The sequence below is a fragment of the Semicossyphus pulcher genome, unplaced genomic scaffold, assembly GCF_022749685.1.
Source record: "Semicossyphus pulcher isolate SPU_LCO1_2020_fin unplaced genomic scaffold, fSemPul1.0.p SCAF_9, whole genome shotgun sequence".
Classification (NCBI taxonomy): Eukaryota; Metazoa; Chordata; class Actinopteri; order Labriformes; family Labridae; genus Semicossyphus; species Semicossyphus pulcher.
Window position 1 is genome coordinate 21,368,600 of NW_027211770.1, and position 19,628 is coordinate 21,388,227.

A 19,628-nucleotide genomic window follows, 5' to 3' on the forward strand; every position below is an offset into this window, starting at 1 on the left:
ATGGCAAACTCTCAGTATGGTACTCTATAGTAGCATGATTTCAGACAGAGACAGTAAAGCCCCTTTCCCACTGGTCAAAAAACCCGCTAACACCCGGCTTTGTTGCTAAGTGGAAAAGGGTACAATCGGGATTCAGACCCGGGTCAAATGTCTGCAGTAGACCCGGGTAATTATCGCCTCTGCTCCGGCAATGATGGAAACGCATAACCCGGGTGGACACGCTAATCTCCGCCCCCTTCCCGGCGCGATGCTATGATGTGCATTGAAGCGCTCAAACATAACACCTAATCACTGTAACATCTTCACTGGCCTCCATGCTGCTTACCAAAGAGTATAATATAAGTTCTATGTGTGTACTATCGTTTACCAACCCTGTCTCCGGCACCTTTGTGACGTCAGACGATGACGCAGCAGAAAAGAGACCGAAAGGAGTATACTTCCCTGGCAGTGGGAAAAAAGATAATCTGCATTTATTAAGAGGGTCTTCCCAGGTCTGAAAAACCTGTGTCAACATGCAAATTTTGGTGGGAAAGGGGTATGAGTATAATGTTAGCCAGTTTAAAGGAGGCAGGAGATGTTACTTTAGAGAATACTGCACATGCACTTACCACTCTGTCCACAGAGGGCGCTACAATCGACACAAAATGAAAGTTTTTCAATGAAGATTTTGATTCTGAATGATACACGACTTTAACTTTTAATGGAGTATTTTTTACAGTGTGATGTCGCTACTTTTACCGAACTAAAGGATGCAAATACTTTGCCTACACGGTAAAAACAATTAGTCATGGTAACTTATAATTCATTGTCAGTATAACGACAAGTTAATTTCAATGCTGTGATAACTCAATAGTGAAAAGTTTTCCAACTTATAAAAGCATAAGCAGTTAATAGTTTCGGTCTTTGACTGTCGCCTCACAGCTAGAAGCTCCCTGGTTCACATCCGGGTTCGGCCATGAATGAAATTGAAAGACTGTGTTGACGAAAAGGAGAATAATATGGAAACTGAATTGCAATTAAAAGTTAAATTAACTTAAGGGTTTAAGCACGACTCCATTAATGTCTGGTTAATTTGACTTGGAAAGTTTATTTGTTTTGAATTAATACAAATTTATCTCAACTTATCTTCTCTAGTTCAGTCAACTTTTTGTTCAAAGAACCAGTTTTTTTTACAGTGTTGACTGAATCTGCCTCTATATGAAAGTGTTTGTGGGCATAAATGTCTGCAAACAAGACAATTATACAGAGTATCCACTTGTCCTAACTTCCAGCAGACTTTCAGTATCATCTTTGGGGAATGGTAAATGTTATAAAGCTGGTCAATTGGTTTTGCTCTATTATCTCCTTTTACTTAAAGTCTGAACACTCGGCTACACCAGAGGATTAAAAATGGTGAATTGACAACCTCCATGCTGTGGACTGTTTTGTGCCTAATCAGGCTCCCGGGGACTGAGGCGGGCCGTCTAGTGTTTGAGGAGTCAGACCGCCCTCCTGATGGTTATTGGCTTTTTGGCCTCCATCTGCGGCGGCACCGTACTCACCGCGCTCCAAGTGTAAACACTGTCTCCTCCCGTCCTCCAGTATGTACAGTACATCTGCCTGTCTGTCTCTCCGTCTGTAAGTCTCCCTCCTCACTCCGGCTGATTATTCTCTCTTTATTTCAGCTCAGTGTGCTTTCTGGCATCTGTAATTGGCAATAAAGAAGATTAACTGCTCTCTCCAGTCCAGTGAGGGTCATGTAATAGAAAAAGCACAAAAGTCCATAATTGTGAAATATTTGTCCTGCAGGGCCAGCAGGCTCCGGCAGCTCAGCCTGATAATGTGCTTGTGAGGACACTCTCTCATTTAGAACAAACACCACAGGGGCTGTACGGGCTTCATCCATTACCATCACACACAGAGGGAGAGAAAAGGAGAGAGACACACACACACAGACAGAGAAACTATTGAGCACAATTTTAGTACCTGGAAATGATTCATCTCTTCCAGCAAGTGAAGGAAATAAAAGGAAACATCTAACACTTTCCCTGACGTCTGGATCTGTAACATATTGCTTCGATAAAAAATAGATTTAATTCCACTTTATGAATATTACATCACACATTATGTTCTTCATCAAGATGAATTAAAAATACCCTTTGCTGTAAGCTATTGCTATTTTGGGTCAGTTACGCAGGTAGTATTTTCACTTTACTTCACTAGACCGCTCTTTATTGCTCTGTAATGGAACATTAGCTGCACAGTAAAACACAGCCATGTGAAAAATGTAGTCTTGACATTGTATTTCACAAATATGTATTGGTGTAATTTCAACATGTTGGCTTATGGGAAAGCTTAGTATTAACCACATTTGACCTCACCGCAGCACCTGCGTTTTAACATCAGCATAACTGCCGGGAAACAGTGCTATGTCATTAGTTTTTTTTAAGAAGAAGTTATTTTTCACAATAAATGCTTACTCAGATCGAATTAAGTTTCAGTTCCTCTGAACCTAACCAGTATCAAAACAAATCTCAGTTTGACTGTATCTTTAATGAAAGCTACATAGATGTGCATCTGTTACATTTATTTATGCATTATATAACATCATTGGCTCTTCTTAGAAAGCATTATTTCATAAGACATAAAGAACTAATAGGCAAAGGGGAGGTAGAGACCTACACTGAGGAAACACAAATGTGGAAAAATATCTGGTGATAAAACCGGGAAAAGTTATATCGTAAATGATAGTTCTTTACAGCCACAAGGGAGCTCATATAAAGTCAATTATTCCGGCTACAGCAGCAATAAAATCTCCCAGAGATCCCCAGCCTGTTCAGGGGAACATCGTATGTTTGCAGAGGGAGAACTTAGGGGTTAGTGGTGGAAGAGGAAACACAACAATATTAATATTACATCAGAATCGCTTAACGTCTGCTGCATGTATTACAGTGATGTTTCATATTCATTGCGAGTTATTCCTGGTCCCCAGAGGATGGATCCCTCAGACTTTGGTGAGCCCCTGACTTTTTCGTTTGGCTTTAAAATGTGTAGTTTTGACTGAAATGTCTGCTCATTTCATAAATAAATGTCCATAAACTTTGGTGTCAGACTTTCATGCTGCCCCATAGGTTGAACTGTTGTTCCTTTAGTGATTTGTTAGCATAAGCATCCTTATCAGGTCAAAAATGTAATATGTATGACTCAAGTTTATAACAAACTAGCTGCAAAAGACTAAATTTAATTAGCACTTAAAAATGTAGAGCTAATTAGCAAATGTTTGCATGCTAACACGCTAAGCTAAGATGGTAAACAACGCAAAACATTACACCTGAAAGTGCCTCAGAACGGTCTTGGTTAGCAAGTTAGCATGTTAGCTACTACACCAGGGTTATATATATGCTAACATTTGCAGCAATTGGTAAGGGCTATCTTTGAAGTTGAAATTACCAAAGAAAAAAAGGGAGCGTGATGTTTGACACGTTTGAAGACTACACCTCCCTGAGACAGATGCGTTCAAAGACAGGTGGCAGGATGTAGGTCAAACATGTGGCTGCTCTTCACTTCCTGCTATCTTTGGTTTTTACTGTTAACCTCATCATTTCATGTTGCCTTTTCTCTTATTACCAGTTCAGTGGTGCAGATTGTGTCCTGCAGGATGGGGCGAAGGTTTTAGAAGGCAACGATCAGTGTTAATGTTACTATTTCAGCAGTGACACGCTGTACCAGCTAAAGAGCAGAGACAGCTGTGCAGAGATAGGCAGCCATCTTTTATACTGCACACTATGAAACAGCGTGTGTGTGTGTGTTTGAGAGAGAGAGAGAGAGAGAGAGAGAGAGAGAGAGAGAGAGAGAGAGAGAGGAGTGTGTATGGGGCTGAACCGCACACAAATTATCCACCATCTTCATGGACAGGAAAGAACTCTCTTTCTGTGGAGCCCTGCTGACCGGCACAGGTGTTCCTCATTCCCCTTAATTGGGCCGGTTACTGTGAGCTGTCTGCAAGAAAAAAAAAACACATAAGGGTGTCTGCGTGTGTGTGAGTTTGTGTGTGTGTAAAGAGAGAAAACATAAAGACATCTAAGACAGGGAAGGTCACCCTTGCTAGGCTATATTTTTGCAAAGGCGAATTTTAAGCTATGAAGTTAAAGCCACAACAGGTCTTTTTTTTTTCACAGCAGACAATTTGACTCGTCATGGTCGGAGATGCAGAAGTTTTACTAATAACCTACTCCTCCTACTGTGATACAATAAATCACTTATACGAGTCTGGTTTTCTTTATATTTGTTTAACATCTCCTCACTGGCGTGTACCGTGCTGCGACGTACAAAATAATCTGTTAGTGGACGTGATTGTTAGCGAGGACGCTCGCTTACAATCTTTTCCACAACTAGCAAAGTTGTATTTGCAGAATATTGTGATATTTTTTTAGCTGTGAACAATTAAGTAAGGCTATATAAATGATTTAAGAAATTAATTAATACGTCTATATATTCTAATAGCAGTAGTAGCGCTTACTGTTACAAAAGTTGTCTAGCGGCACTTCTGCTTCTCTTGGTTGTGACAGTTAAATGGCTCTTTATGCTTAAAGATATAATCTCAAATTTTCATGTAAATAAATGTCTGTTAAGTCACTATCTATCGGCAAATGAGGTAACAAACTGGTGATTGAGCCTATGGCCCACTGATGAATTGCTGAAAGCCTTTGCATTTGCAGTATATAGTATTATTATGGATCGGGTGTTTTTGGCAACATTCACGGAAAAAATCACAAACGGCGCCCAGTTAGTGACGCGTTTTCCCCCAGCAGTGGTTGGTCTGCCAGAGAGGGTAGGTGGAGCTAAGCGGGTAATCTACTATGGCTGAACAAACAAAGAAAGGATCGATGACTACTGATCCAACTTCAAAAATAAGTGAAAATCCACAGAAAAAGAAACAAATTTAACGGGCAAACAGTCTAAAAAGGAAAGCGACCGTCAGCGAGGAAAATCAGGAGTTACAACAACGGACAAGGGAGCCAACTGGAGACGCCTGGTTATCTGGGATGTATGCACCCGCAATTGTCTTTTACTGCCATAAGGTGCCGCCAAAAAAAAATAAAACTGAGAACTTCAAGACTATCACTTTAATATTTGCTTTTAATCAAGGACATTTTCCTAAGAAAACGTAAAAACAATGCAAGAGTGTTATTTATTAATGTTTAATATTACAGTTGACCTTATAGTAACCTTATATTTTGGATGTATTCAATGATTTTCCAGTAAGAACCTAAACTTTGCAAAGCAAAATAAGCAGCCTGTTTTCAAAGGCCAATAGATGTGTGAATGGAAAATGTATAGTAAAGTAACATGCGCAACATCAAAAGAGATGTTACATTCATTTTCAGAAGAAAACACAACAATATCCATCCCTGTATCAAAACCTCAGATGAATCAGGGTTCAGAAGTTTCATCAATAAATCAAAGGCTTGGGTGAGTTGAGCCTGTTTTCCACATTTGTCAGAAAGTCCACAGATGTTATTTATAGCTCAGACTATCTATCCGCCTTTCCCGTCTCTCGCTCTGTCACAGATATTGGGATCAGTGGAGCTCAGAGCCAGATAACCACCAGTCAGGAGGGGGACATGAAGAGGACTGTGACACTATAGACGTGGTTAGATGTTCCTTGTGACAAGGAATTGTGACTGGGGGAGCTATAAGGGGCTGGATTTTTAATGGCAGGGGCTACATTTTTAGTTTATGTTCCTGAGTAATCATTTTGTCCTCTTTGATTGTTTAATCTGAGGTATTAAAGAGAATTTCACTTGAAAAGAAAATTGTTAGACAAGAGATAGAAGACAAAGTTCAGCTTTTATCATTTTGTGAAGCTCTGAGATTTATCTTAGGCTTTCTGACCAACCGGTTTACGCCTGCTGATGAACATATCGATCCTGAGCACAGACTGTATAAATAATCCTGATCCTGACTGTTCTCCGTGGTACAAATCACATCACCGCTAGATGACGCCCTTTTCTCTGAACCGCTGATAGAGACGCTGATCGACAGCTATACTTGTCCCGCCCACTTCCCTTCACCATCCAGTCATAGATTACGTTGCTTTGTTGTCGTACGTGAGCTGACAGCGGAACTGAACAATCTAGAGAGGCTATCTGCTAGAGATCAACACAACAAGGTAAATTTCAATGCACACTAATTAAGTTTCGTAATAACTTACACCTCCACGCGTTTATCTTATGTTCCGGTTAATTTTGCAGTATTTCGGTATAATTTAAACCAAAAGAAAGGCATAAAATGAACTGAGGCCTAACGTCAACGGCTAAGCGAAGCCTTGCGGTTGGTTAGCCGTTAGCAACTGAGCTAGCATGACACATTGGGCTTGAATTCTTGTGAAAACACATTTTAATTTGAACTGTTGGTCTACAAACGAACTGAAACGATATATATGCTTTGTACGTTAGGTATTTAAACTGTCATTCACATCAAAGTCTATTGACACTCGCCGTCATTAGCTTTAATGTTAGCCGGGTGACATTAACTAACCAGTGAAGTATCTTAAAAGCAACACCTTAGAATCTGGTTTAATTCACCTGTATACATCTAGCTGAACTCGTGAAACAGTAAAGATTGCCTGTCTGACACCAGGATGTAAGTATACTGTTTGAGGCTTAAAAGCAGCTAATATCCCAGTCACACTGCATGATGGAAATGGAGAACTCTTAAATACATGTGGCTATATGGCACTGAAGATGTGTGTATATTGTTTTTGTTTACTTTCTACTTGGCTCAGGTATAATCTTTGTATTTACAGTGTACTTCAACACACTTGCAGTAAAAAAAACAAAACTATTACACTCTTTATACTCCATTACCAGCTTATATATTTGGCATTTTCCCCTTTTTTTGTCCATAAACAGTATGCACTCAGTGATTAATCAAAAAAAAGTGAAAACAAATAAAAAGCCTATATAAAGTTGACAGTAAAATCAAGAATACATTGAATAGTTTCCTCATTCTTTAATATCTATACATTCCTAACACCTAAATCAGTGGTTCTCAACTGGTCCAGCCTTAGGACCCACCACTATCTTCTTAATGACGAATCGCAACACACATTTTTTAAACAGTCAAATTTAAATTAATATCTGTGCAGTTTGGACCTGAGATAGAATGAAACATCACAGTATGTCAACACCACATAACACAATCGTATAATACTCAGCCAAAATGACAAGCAGGGGGCAGTGCATATGAAGAACACATTCCCTCTACAATTCATTCAGTTAGCAGCCTTTTTTCCAACAAAAATAAACTAAAAAAGTGCAACTCCTGTAGGGCTCATCAAGTTTCAAGAATGTAAATGTAACTGTAGCTGGGATAACCCAATTAGTGAATACATGGAGTGTGAATAAACTACACTATTACTGCATGCACGTCAAAGGATACCCATGTTATTCAAAATAAAAGCGCAGTAAAGACTTTTGGCCACAACTTTTTGTTTTCTGTGACCCACTTTTGGGTCCAGACCCACCAGTTGAGAACCAGGGACCTAAATGATATAATTTGAACTCTGCTCAGCCCTCCATATCTCCTTTCTAAAAAAGAGAGAAATAAGGAGTTCTACCTAACTTTTTTTATATTGAAAATAACTGTGCATCACATGACTGAGACATTGCATTTTTCTTATCGACACTCCCCACATTCAGTTAATCCCTTTTACATAAAGTTTTACCATTTTGATTTCCCTTAAGAAGCTATAAGTAGATTATCTGAGAACGTTTGAGAGAAAATACTGTATTCTGTATCAGTTGTTTCAACTCATAATTTATGCTATGTGATGCTTACAGTGATTGATGTTACACTCTCTGATGTATGAAGAGAATTTGATCTTAAATTCTTCAGAGGATCATCTAAGGTTGACTTGCTCATCACCAAAACAGCACATATAGTTTGTGTCCAAATATCTATTGAAACATGGCTATATTCAAATTACTATATTTCACCAAGTTGCACTTTATTTCAGTAAAACATCAAGTCTCAGAAGTGGTTTGCAGTGATGTTAGTCCATTTTAGTTGAGGAGGGTTATAGGAAAGATAGATGAGCTCATTAGAGTTGAGAGTCTATTGAAGTGAGTGCTGCTTTAGTAAGTTAGGGGAATGACATACAACAGACTGTGGAAGCTTACAGCTGCCAATTCCAGTTTTAAGTTGCTTATTTTTTCTTGCAGAATCTTTTTACCTCTTTATTATTTCATGAAATGTTTGTTTCTCTTAGATTATCGAGGAGTCTCGATGGTTAATACGCATTATTTTGTTGCCATTGTGTGGGCATGATCCACAACATACGACAATAATAGGCTAAATGCATTAATAATGTAGCTAGTCATTATCCAAGGTCATAACAGCATGAAGAAATACTTTATCATACTGATCAACTATGTGTCCCTTTGCATTCTGGGATCCTTTGGAGTTCTAGTTTCAGCATTGTTTTCGAAATTGTAGTATATAGATTTATATCTCAGTGTTCATCTGGATACTATGTAACTGAACAGCTGCATCCTATGTATTTTGCCCCTCCACATATTCCTCTTGCAATTGCTCACAGATTTGCAGGCAGTTCTGTCCTCGTTATAAATTCAATAGAGGCACACAGATGGATCCAATCTAGCCCCACATTTACAGCTTGATTTGACTTTTAAAGATTTCTGAAATTATTACAGTCCCTGTTTCTGAAACAGCATAGGTTTATTTGTTTGGCTGCAACACAGGCCTGTTCATCTGTTTAGCTTACCAGAGAAGATGCTCCTTAGGCCTCCTTTATGGTGGTCCGGTGGGACAACATATGGAAGAAGATGTGCATGAGCGAATCTTAATGTATCAGTTTAAGGATTATACAATACATCAGCGCCATATGCTCTTACAGAACAAGTCAGGCTGGTCTTAGTTCAGCAGCGGGTATCAAGACTCTCTGTTGCATTAATTTTAAGAGAATGGCCTCAGGTAATTTAACCGATCTGATGCAACTGCAATAACTAAATCATGTATCTGTTAGACTAAACTTCCCTTGTTTCCTGAAATGTGTCTTCTGTCTTAAAATATCTCATCAAAGTCGAGAGGACATCTCCTCGTACTGTATACATTTTAGGCTCTTTTGAATTTGAAGGAACACAAAACAGAATCAGACTGACATCCTCTCTGTGCTATTTTTAAATGTGGGTACTTTTTACTGTGAAGCTTGTGGATTACAAAGCCACAGTCAGGCCAAAGTACAGACACACTGACATGAGGTTTTGCATAAGGAAGCGTTCATCATTTTGTTCTTTGTGATTCACTTTCTGCAGACTAAATATCAGCACAAGGCACAGGCAGATTTCTGTCACTATTTAGGTAATTATTCTGTCATTGCCATCAGCCCACAGTGCATTTGCATTGTGTTCCATGCAGGGAATGGCTTTTGATGAATAAACATGCCCTGCTTCGCATTCATTACACTTGTTGCCCGTGTTGCTGCTGCAGAGTGCAGCTGCTCTTTCACCATCTGAGTGGCTCTCCAGGTAATTTGAGGGTTAAGTGCTCTGGTCAAGAGTACTTGGCTGTTGGAAGTAAAATGAAAAGGACAGATTGTTCCTTAAATTCTATGTGCTTTCATCAGACTGCAAGTGCCTGGACTATGTTTTGAGGGGCATGACAAAGAGACCCATATGCTGTGAAGTCATAGTGTTCACTGATAGAGCTGTAGAGTATTTATGGAAGACTGTGACACGATGTCTCTAAACAGTGTTTTCGACACAGAGCCAAGACGGTAACAAAGATGTATCACTTCCTTGATTTTTATCATACCTGAACCTGCGACATAAATCTGCTGCTCTCATGTGTCTCTCTGTAGTACTATAGTCTAACCTGCTAACAGTGTTTCTGTCACCTGCGTCCCTAGGTATCAGATGGAGGTGGAGCAGCTCCTGTCTCTGTCAGGCTCGGCGCTGGCCCAGGCTGTCAGCTCTCTGCTGGAGACCCCAGGACTCTACGTCTTCTCTGACATCCTGGAGCTGCCAAATGTCAGAGAGGTAAACACACGCTCTCACACTTTGTCTTCCTCACCCTTTGTGTCTGTCGGGACCTTTTCAGAGCTGGAATGAGAAAAAAACTACCTTAACCACAACTTTGACAGTTAATCTCATAGGTGTTAATGTATCAGATGGAGAATCCGAACAACCAAACCACAGTTAGAGCTGTCGGTGAGGCATGTGACTACAGTTTTAGTGAATCATCAACCCAGAATATCTATAAACCACATTAAAGATACATTAATCATGTGTGCAAGTGGGAATGTGTATACATTAGTGCGCCAAAGAAGTCATCATAGATACGACTCACCTTCCAATTAACACATCTATATATAGAACTCCATGGTGTGATGCTGCTATCAATTTGTAAATGTACATCACCAGCATATAAAATTCGTTGTAAGTTAAACTTTCATGAGATTGAGCAGTCAACACCCTATTTTGAAAGGAAAATGCTGCTGTAAGAGTAGAGAAGGATTAAGTAAAAGCCCGACCACAGGGGATTTATTTTTTATTTTTTTTAAGGATTTGTGTCGCTTTAATGCACAATACAGTCAAATGTCTTTATATACTAAAAAAAACAACACAAAGGTTTTGTGAAGGTAAAATAGAAGACGCTTGGCACTGCTGATGAATGAGTAAAGGGGTTATTGTCTCTAAAATGTAACCTCTGGGGAAAAGCAGCTGTAAGATCGCAGCACTGTTTGATTAGATAAACACGGAGGGAGAAACAAACAGAGACACAGTGACAGAAATGTCCTAATGGTTCAGACAATGATAGTATTTCAGTCACCGCAGTGAAGAGTGTTAGAGCAAATTAAAGATTTACATGATAAAGTAACCTTAGAAAAATGTGCGACAGTGCAACAGCAACTGTTTTTATAAGACAAATCTTTAAATGGAAAGGTTTCCCTCCGTTGTTTTCTGCTTTAATAGCTATTTGTTTAATGGCTCAAAGCAGGTTCAGTGCAGGATTTGAATGAAGCTGCCAGTAACACTTTCTAAGTAGGTTTCTTATATTATATTTATCTCTTTACAGCAATTATGTAGTCAGAGGACTTTTAAAGTTTTATCAAAAGTCTCTCACAACACTGAGCTATTTATAATATTTCCTCGCATACAGCCTTCCTCCCAGGGGATGAATAAACGCTTGCTTTTCCAAGTGTTTTCTTGTCAAACAATATTTGTGGCTCAACAGCAGAGTAACACTTTCCTTGCTCTTCAATGCTTTCAAGACTCGTGCGCCTTCTCGTCAGGTCTGAGCAGCATTTTTAGAAATAAAATGAACTGTTGTTGGGCTCATTTGCATCTTAATGGGAGTGCTGTGTTGACGCAATATTTTACACCTGCATGTGGTAAGTTTTGCTAAACTAAGTAGTTATCTACACAGGTAATAGATGAAGCAGTTTGGACGAAAAATCCATATGGTAGAACAGTATAAAATCTTAAGAAATTTCATGAGCTGATGGCAACGATAAGGAAACTCTGTGGAAGTGACTCACTCTGTCATTTAAATATTCAGCAGGGAAGGCTGATCAAAGAGGAAACTAGACACAGATTTGGATGCCAGATGTGAATAAAACCTTTCTCAGATTAAACCTAGCACGTCTGAGTAGTCAGGTCTGCAACTAAAGATTATTTTAATTAAAGATTAATCTGTCAAATACTTTCACAATCATTTCAGTCTATAAAATATGAACATTTGTGCAAAATGCTCATCACAACTTCCCAGAGCCTTAAAGTGACATCCTCAAACTGCTTCTTTTGTGCAACCAACAGTCCAAAACCAAAATCACTATTCTAAACTATACTGTTAAAGGTAGCAAATTCTCACCTTTCAAAAGATGAACCCAGGAAATGTGTACAGTTTAACTTGAAATATCTATTAATAATTAAGCAATATCACATAAGAGGGAGTGATGTTGTACTGAATATCATCACGGCTGTGATTTGGTCGGCTGCAGATAATCAGATAACTTTATACAACAGTTATACAAGCGGCAAATAGTAGTAAAGTTAAAATCAACACCAGATTCCTCTTTGCTCCTCCAACTCAACTAGTTCCACAACTTAAGTGAAACTGGACTTTTGTTGCCAAGCAACCCAAACATTCTCCTGCACTCTGTGTCTCCAGGTTACCGCAGATCAGCTGCTTTTCATCATTTACTTTTATCTGAAGGTTTTAATTTATCATCCACCAGTGAAATAAGAGTCTGCTGTGTGATTCAGAGGAACCAGCTTGATCAATATAGACATACATGGTCTGCTGTAATGTTAATTAACAGTATTCAGAACACGTGGCTGAGGCGGAGTGATACACAGAGTGAAAAGTCCCAGTGTAATGTACTGTCCAATCAGATTACTTGGTCGGAACTAACTGTTGTATAAGCTCTAATTGATTAGCAAAATAGTTGGCAATGAATTTTCTTTTCAATAATGATTCAACTAATTGTTGTTGCTCTCTTCAGGTCTTAATGTCTTCTTTTTTAACCTAACCAAGCTTCTCTCAGACATGTTGTCAGAGTGGCACAATGTTTATAGATAAAATATAGTTGTACAGTTTTTATGTAGGAGTCTCATTACTTGTCTTCTCTCCGCCCCCTCTGCCCTCACAGATGGAGAACGGCCCTCATGCACCAATGTACCAGCTCCTCAACCTCTTTGCCTATGGAACCTACTGCGACTACAAAGGTATTGCAGTGGCAGCACAGTGTAAATAAGTAATAGGGGAGCCCTGCAACTCTTTTTTTATGAGCTGTATTTCTTTGCTGCGAGGCGGCCACCTTGACACACAGGCTTGAACACTCACCTGAGAAACTCCTGGCAGGTTGTTCACAGATAAAATGCACTGATTATAGCCTTCTGGGACTTATCAAGCCATCTGATTTGCAGACTGTTGTCAGTGTTGCAGCAGTGCCGGCACAAACAGACAGACAGAAAAACTATGCTTTTATGACTTCATTTGCTGTCTGTGTAATGCGGAATGTTAATTATCTCTAATTTTATGCTGAATATCAACCAATAGCCTGGAAAAAGAATCTAGCCTACTTTATTGTTGCCTTCCCTTTGGAGTCACGCCAACAGGGAGCACATTTCCTTTCAGAGTGCTGTGTAGTGGAGCCCTTAGAGGAGCTGTCAGAGCTGCTGTCTCAGAGGGTGTCAGTCCTGTCACCAGGGGAGCATGGCAGCAGGAGACACAGTCACTGGAGAGCGACCTCCTCCCGACTCTGTTCTCTGACTGCTTAAACAGCTCCACACTCACCTACATGTCTCTTTGTAGCATTTCACTTCGAAGTAATAAGTAGTGCTTCGATAATGTGTGACTGTTTGACCTCCCCCAAAGTGACACGTACACACTGCTCTGGTGTATATTTCTCATTGTGTGACTTTTTCATTTTCTGTTCTCGTCTGCTGATGTAGAGAGAGCCGCATCTCTTCCAGAGTTAACCCCCGCACAGAGAAACAAACTCCGCCACCTGTCCATCATCAGCCTGGCGTCCAACCTCAAGGTACTGCTCACTCTTTTGTTGTTGCACAGGAAAGTGCTGCTGAACTATTATGTTAAATTTGTCTTAAAAATAAGAAACAAATCTTATTCTTGAAGCTGTCATTTAGAGCTAGACAGATATATTGTTGGCCAACATGAGCCTATCACATATATAATGTTGTATATACTGTCGGATATGTTCGATAAAAACATGTAATGTAGAAAACAATGTGTCCAACAGAGCATGATCCAACTCTATAGGTTACAATACACTTCAGCACTGTCTGCAGATCATGTAGCAGAACATCACAGCTAAGCAGACACTGGTCTGAACTGAAATTATTTTATAATATACACTGTATAGGTCCGAATATAAGACAGGTTTTTTTCCGTCGAAATACATCTGAACAAGTGGGATGGTCTTATAGCCGGGGTCCAGACTTTTAAATACAAACATATGTTCACAACAGTAGCCGGCGCTGCGTATTTGTAAAAGCGAGTATAACCCTCATGACTGAGGCCAGCTGTCACTCATAACTACAGTGATCATCTGGAACAAAGTGGCTCAAAAGTTGGCCACGTCAAGTAAACAACTGAGGCAGAGTTATGATGCCAATTTTAAGATAATGGTTATCAATGCAGCAGAGTCATTAAACAGCTGTCAAGCAGCCAACAAATATGGCGTCGCTGAATTAAAAGTCCGAAGACGGCGAGCCCAAAAAGATCGTCTTAAATATGTTAAAAGTTTTACCTGACAGATGGTAACAGAGAAAATCAGAGCAGTCGCTTCCAAGAGATTGACTGTCTTCCAGCTGTTTCAAGACTGCAAATAGACCTCACTTCACTTTGATGGTTAATAATTTATTAACATTTTTAAAGGCATTTTATTTATTTTAATGTGATCATTTAATCTTAAATTGTTCTAAAACAATTTTGGTCTTCAAAAACGAGTCTGGAAAAGGGGAGGTCCTTCTTATAATCAGTGTCGTCTTATATTCGGATCAACATGGTAATAGTTTGAAATGTTCTTCGATTAAGTTATTGGTTAAAGACAGCAGCCTGGTGAGCATCCTGTTTATTCACAGCGGCAAAATTTATGAGGAAAAGGTCCTTTTTATTCCAGCTATAAAATCACGATACCAGTGCCTATATTGCTATTTTTTCTCTTTAAAATCTGATATAAATGTCAAAAATCCTATATCGGTCGGCTGTAGTTATATTGACTTCATAAAGCAATATATTGATAAAGTATCAACATGTTTGTTTTCTATTCAGCTCAGATACAAACCTTCAAATAGTTCATGTGAGGTTGGCTGTGATTTTTAGCTCGTGGCTGTTTTTTAATATCAGTTAAATAGAATCACTGTCACAGACGAGCCTTTCAATCTCAAGTTCCTCTAGTTGTCTCCAGCACTACTACAACTCTTCATTAGAGACGTCTACCCCTCCCTCCTGCATGATGAAGTATTAAATGTTCCTTTAAAAGACATCTCTCATTTGCACCTTCCAACCACACTGCTTATGCCCTTTTCTTTCTCTGCTCCTGATAAATAATTGATTCATTATTCTCACCAGCCCTGTTCCTTTTTTTTTTTAATACTTAATTTCACTTTCCACTACCATTGCTCCTTTCTCTCCTGCTCCCTGTTTTTCTCTTTAATATGTCACTGCTTTCCCCGCATGTAGGCTTGAACTCTCTAATTGCCCAGTAGAGGATTGTTAAATTGTCCAAACTCTCCTTTCATCTTCGTCTGGCAGTGACATTTAGACAAATGGCCAATTTCACCATAACATTTTTTGTCAATTTCCATCAAACCGTTAAAGTGAACTCGCATTATCTGCCTGTATACCTGGGTTAAAAAAGACAGAGAGAATATGAAGATTGAAGTCTCATTGTCTTTTGCCTCTCAGTGCCTGCCGTACTCACTGCTCCTGCAGCAGCTCGAGCTGAAGAACGTGCGGGAGCTGGAGGACCTGCTGATTGATGCCGTTTACTGCGACATAATCCAGGGAAAACTGGATCAGAGGAACCAGCAGGTGGAAGTGGACTGCAGCGTGGGCCGTGATCTCGGCCCCAACGAGCTCCCAAACATAGTCAACACGCTTCAGGAGTGGTCGGTACCACCTCTGTGTGTCTGTGCTCACACTTTAGATTTATGTCTCAATTATCTGTAACTCACAATCCGCTTTCTGCTGCCTCCCTCCATGCCTGTTTTTTCTGTCTCAGGTGTACAGGGTGTGAGGCGGTGCTGTGTGGAATTGAAGAGCAGGTCTCGAGGGCAAACCAATACAGAGAGAGCCAGTTGAAAGTCAAAGTCCAAGTGGAAACAGAGGTCAGTCCATCAAATCTTCTGCCTGCAGTTCTCTCACTCCTTCTCCCCCAGAAAATACAATAAATGTCTTTCCTCCCCCACATCTCTGGCTTTTAATGCTTTAAGCTACTTGTGGTATTTTGTTTTCCCCCTGACTGCATATTTCCATAAATGCTTCAAGTCATGCATTATTGTTTTCATTCATACATCAGACTTTAAAGGAACGGTTCAGTTGCCCATAAATGCATTGAAACAAGTTTTTCTTGCTGTGTTCATTCTTTCTGTCCGCGCTGGCTGCTGATGGGGGGAAATATTCACAGTAGTTTTTGTGTTCAAAGATATTTGCAAGGGTTCACTCGTCTTTGGGATACCTTTCAGTCTTTGTGTAACCGTTCCTCCACTGCAGCTCAGCACGGAAACACAGTCTGTGAGACACAAAGAGGGAAAATTATACTAAATGGACCATCACCCACTGTGTGACTAAATCAAACTGCTGACGCCTCATATTAGCTTCATATAAACGTTTCAGTACGTTCTAACAAAGAACAGGGACTGTGGGTTTTTTACTCCATCACTTAAATTAGAAGCGAACAAGAGAGTGTATCTCTTAAGTGCCAGCAGGACCAATTACAGCACAAAGTCAGTTTAAATGTTCATATGGGGACGCTGACTGTTGTTCGAGGACACATTTAGAAGACTGTGAAGCTATCGGTTAACACGTCCCACCTTGTTAATCTTTAATTTCTAATCTCCCTCCTCTTTTCCCTCAGGTGTCAAACCTACAGAAAACGTTAAAGGCCAGCGCCGCCTCTCCGTCGTCAGGCCCCGCCCCTGCTGGCGCCGCCTCCAATCAGGACGCAGACCAGCCCGCGGAGCCGCGAGACCCCGCCTCCTCTCAGGAACCTCGACAACCAGGCAAGAAAAGTTCAAAGGTGAAAGGGTGAGTACTGACATCACCTTTTGTGTTTGTTGTGATTGCGCAGAGGACGCGGCTCCTCACAGGGAGGCAGTAAAGTTATGTCTGCATGAATGACACTCCCTGAGCATCTCTTTATATTCAGCTTTTCATACAGACGAACCAGCAGGAGTTTGCATAGAAATTGCACTCATTTTTCTAAAGCTCGGCCAAACATTTCAGAAATTGAGCACATAAAATATATTTGGCCGCGTAGAATAATTTACAGAAAATAGTTTTTATTTTTATTCAGACTTGTTGCTGCACTTTTCAAGGAAGTTCCTGTTGCGGTTTTTTTAACAAAGAAATGCTATTTATTTCTACAAGTCACCAAATTGGACCAAAAAGCTGCATGTGGAGGTTTTTTCCATTAATTTTCTCTTATTGCTGCGTTTTCTTTTTGTTCTACGTGGCACTTTGTGGTCTTTGAAAGGTGCTTTATGAATCTGAATTTACCTAGTTATAACAACATCGCTAAAAGACTCTACTTCAAACACTAAATGACATCCATTAGTCCAATGTTCTTGTAGAGAGCACAGTTAATTCAACAGCGAAATGCTACGTTTCCATCTTTTTCAATAAACATGAAAAGGCAGCTGTCGGTGTAAGTGGTGTGTGCATGTGTGAGTGTTTGCATGTGTCTGCATGAAGTGGCTTTATTAACAGATGCACGTCCGTGTTTAGCAGCGATGTTCAAACCCTGCCATCAGGGCCTGTTCTCCGTCCATACCGCCCAATTACCAATGGCTAATTTCGCATCTGTCCTGGATTGTTAAATGTCACCGGTTATATACAAATGCCTGAGTGATCTCCTCCTTCTGAAAGAAATGTTTCCCCCCCTCCAGCGATCAGACGTGATGCTCTGCTCGTCTGCTGTTTATGTTGTTGTCGCTGAACAGAAAGCAGTCATTATTTCTGGCTGCCTGTCACATTTTGAAGAACATAGAGGCCTATAATTTTCATCACTCAGCTCGGCACTTCATTCAAATGTAGATCCACTTAATGTTTTGAAATCCAAATTAATGATAGCTTAACCTCAATCCTCGAATTAAAAGAGTTTTGACACCATTTCTTCATAAAGCTATTTAAAGGATGAGACTGATAGTGCGGCGGTTATTATTAGGCGTGGGTTCTTTGCTAAATCCAAACTGATCAATTTCAATGCGGAAATATAAAACCAGATTGTAGATATTGTGTTGCGGCAGGAATAAGCTGTTGTCGTGAAACTAATGCGGTGTTTCTCATTGTTTGCGTCCCGCTCAGGCTGCGTGGCAGTGGGAAGATCTGGTCCAAGTCCAACTGAAGAAAAGAGACTGAGACGTGGAGACACGCTGCACTGAAGGGCACTCTGACAGATTAACGGACACATGGACACATTGACGGACAAGCGGATACATTAAACAATGTGACCAATGTCCAAGGACACTATTTTCAAACACACACACACACACACACACACACACACACACACTCTCTCTTCACAATAAAACCAGGAAGCTTCATGGGAACTTTTCTTGTCACCAAATCTCACCTCGACGGATTCTGAAAACACACACAGGCTGATGGATACGACAGGTGTGACATCCACTCTTGCAGTTGTTAATAGCCTAACAGGCAGACTGTCAGTGTAAATATAAACACACACACACCTAAACAGCACTTGTGTCACATTAAGAGCAGCGGCAGGAGTCAGTTTCCTTCAACCACAAACAGGATCAGTGTATTTGATGCATCGGTGTGAATCTCTATTGGTTTAAAAATGTTCTTTTGGTTTAGATTAATGTTTCTTTGTATTTTTTCTCTCTGCTGAGTTGGAACGTGTACAAAATCAGAATATGAATCGTCGGGAAATAAAGCGAAGTCCTGTACTTCTCCTGACTGGCTCATTAATGTCACTGTCACTTCTTTTATTAAATGCACTTCAAAGTGCATCTCTGGAGGGTGCACAGCTAAATGTTAACTCGCAGAAGGGGGCTACCCGTTAGGAGGTCAAGCCATTAATTAGGGCATGTCCCCAAAGAGACTAATGTATTATAGAGCTGAGGCTTCCCCTGTGCGCAACCAGCATGGATACACACACACACAGATACACACGCCATGTGCATTCATATTTTATAAGAGTTTTTCGCCCAGAGCTTCTCATTCAATGTCAAAATTGCCTGTTGAAATGGCCGGCCAGCCTTTCTCGTAGCTCTATCACGCTGTCAAAAATTGCCTTCATCATGTCCGCCCTGTCCATCTCTCTCCCTCTCTTGATTCTGTTTTCACTTAATTCCCGGCTCTTCATCCCGCGTGACATTAATGGCGGCAATTAGCTGACCAGCAGCCACAGCGAGAGTGGAAGAGAAAGGGAAATTATGATCCTGTTTCATTTTTTTTAACCCTGCCACTGTCTCCACCCCCTCCTCCCTCCTGACATCACCTCCCACCTCTATTAATAGGGGTGTTAATTTCACTCAGTGTGATTGAGCTTTATTGGATCAGTTTTTACCAGAGTGGAGCTGTGACTTCTAACAGCTGTACACCTCTCAGAGTGTCTGTAGACGAAGGAGGGTTAGAGAGAAAGTGGCAGGTGAGTCGTGTGTGTTCATTAAAGGTGTGAGCGTGTGAGCGATGACTCCGCACGCCTGACTTCGCGCCTAACTTCTGCGATAGTGTTTAGAAACCCTGCTTACAGATTGCCGCAGCGTCTGCTGGTATGTGTCTCATAACTACAGGATCATTAAAACTTCAGAGTGGAATGAAGCCAATCAATTACTTTGATTGATCAGTAAAATGCCCAGAGGAGATGGAAACTGTGGCTGTGCAGCAGACTGATGGAGAATCTCAATACA

At 40.3% G+C, this 19,628-nt stretch overlaps 2 protein-coding genes across 3 annotated transcripts; both read left to right on the plus strand.

Moving 5' to 3' along the window:
* cldc1 (C-type lectin domain containing 1) lies at positions 1-5,650 on the plus strand. Its single transcript, XM_069656366.1, is given in 5 exon segments — positions 1-19; positions 1,439-1,553; positions 3,678-3,748; positions 3,751-3,776; positions 5,507-5,650. Coding segments are annotated over 5 exon segments (375 nt in total).
* Positions 5,651-6,084: 434 nt separating this feature from the next.
* On the plus strand, positions 6,085-18,677 carry cops7a (COP9 constitutive photomorphogenic homolog subunit 7A). Of its 2 annotated transcripts, none has more exons than XM_069656155.1 (8): positions 6,085-6,151; positions 9,911-10,040; positions 12,656-12,731; positions 13,461-13,549; positions 15,439-15,641; positions 15,755-15,860; positions 16,610-16,779; positions 18,058-18,677. In XM_069656155.1, exons 2-8 carry the CDS (start codon positions 9,918-9,920, stop codon positions 18,095-18,097), a joined length of 807 nt encoding a protein of 268 aa, XP_069512256.1. In that variant the 5' UTR covers positions 6,085-6,151; positions 9,911-9,917; the 3' UTR covers positions 18,098-18,677. The 2 variants fall into 2 exon arrangements, with proteins under 2 accessions (XP_069512256.1, XP_069512257.1); XM_069656156.1 differs by having other exon boundaries at positions 6,095-6,151; positions 9,887-10,040.
* The last annotated feature ends 951 nt before the right edge of the window (positions 18,678-19,628 follow it).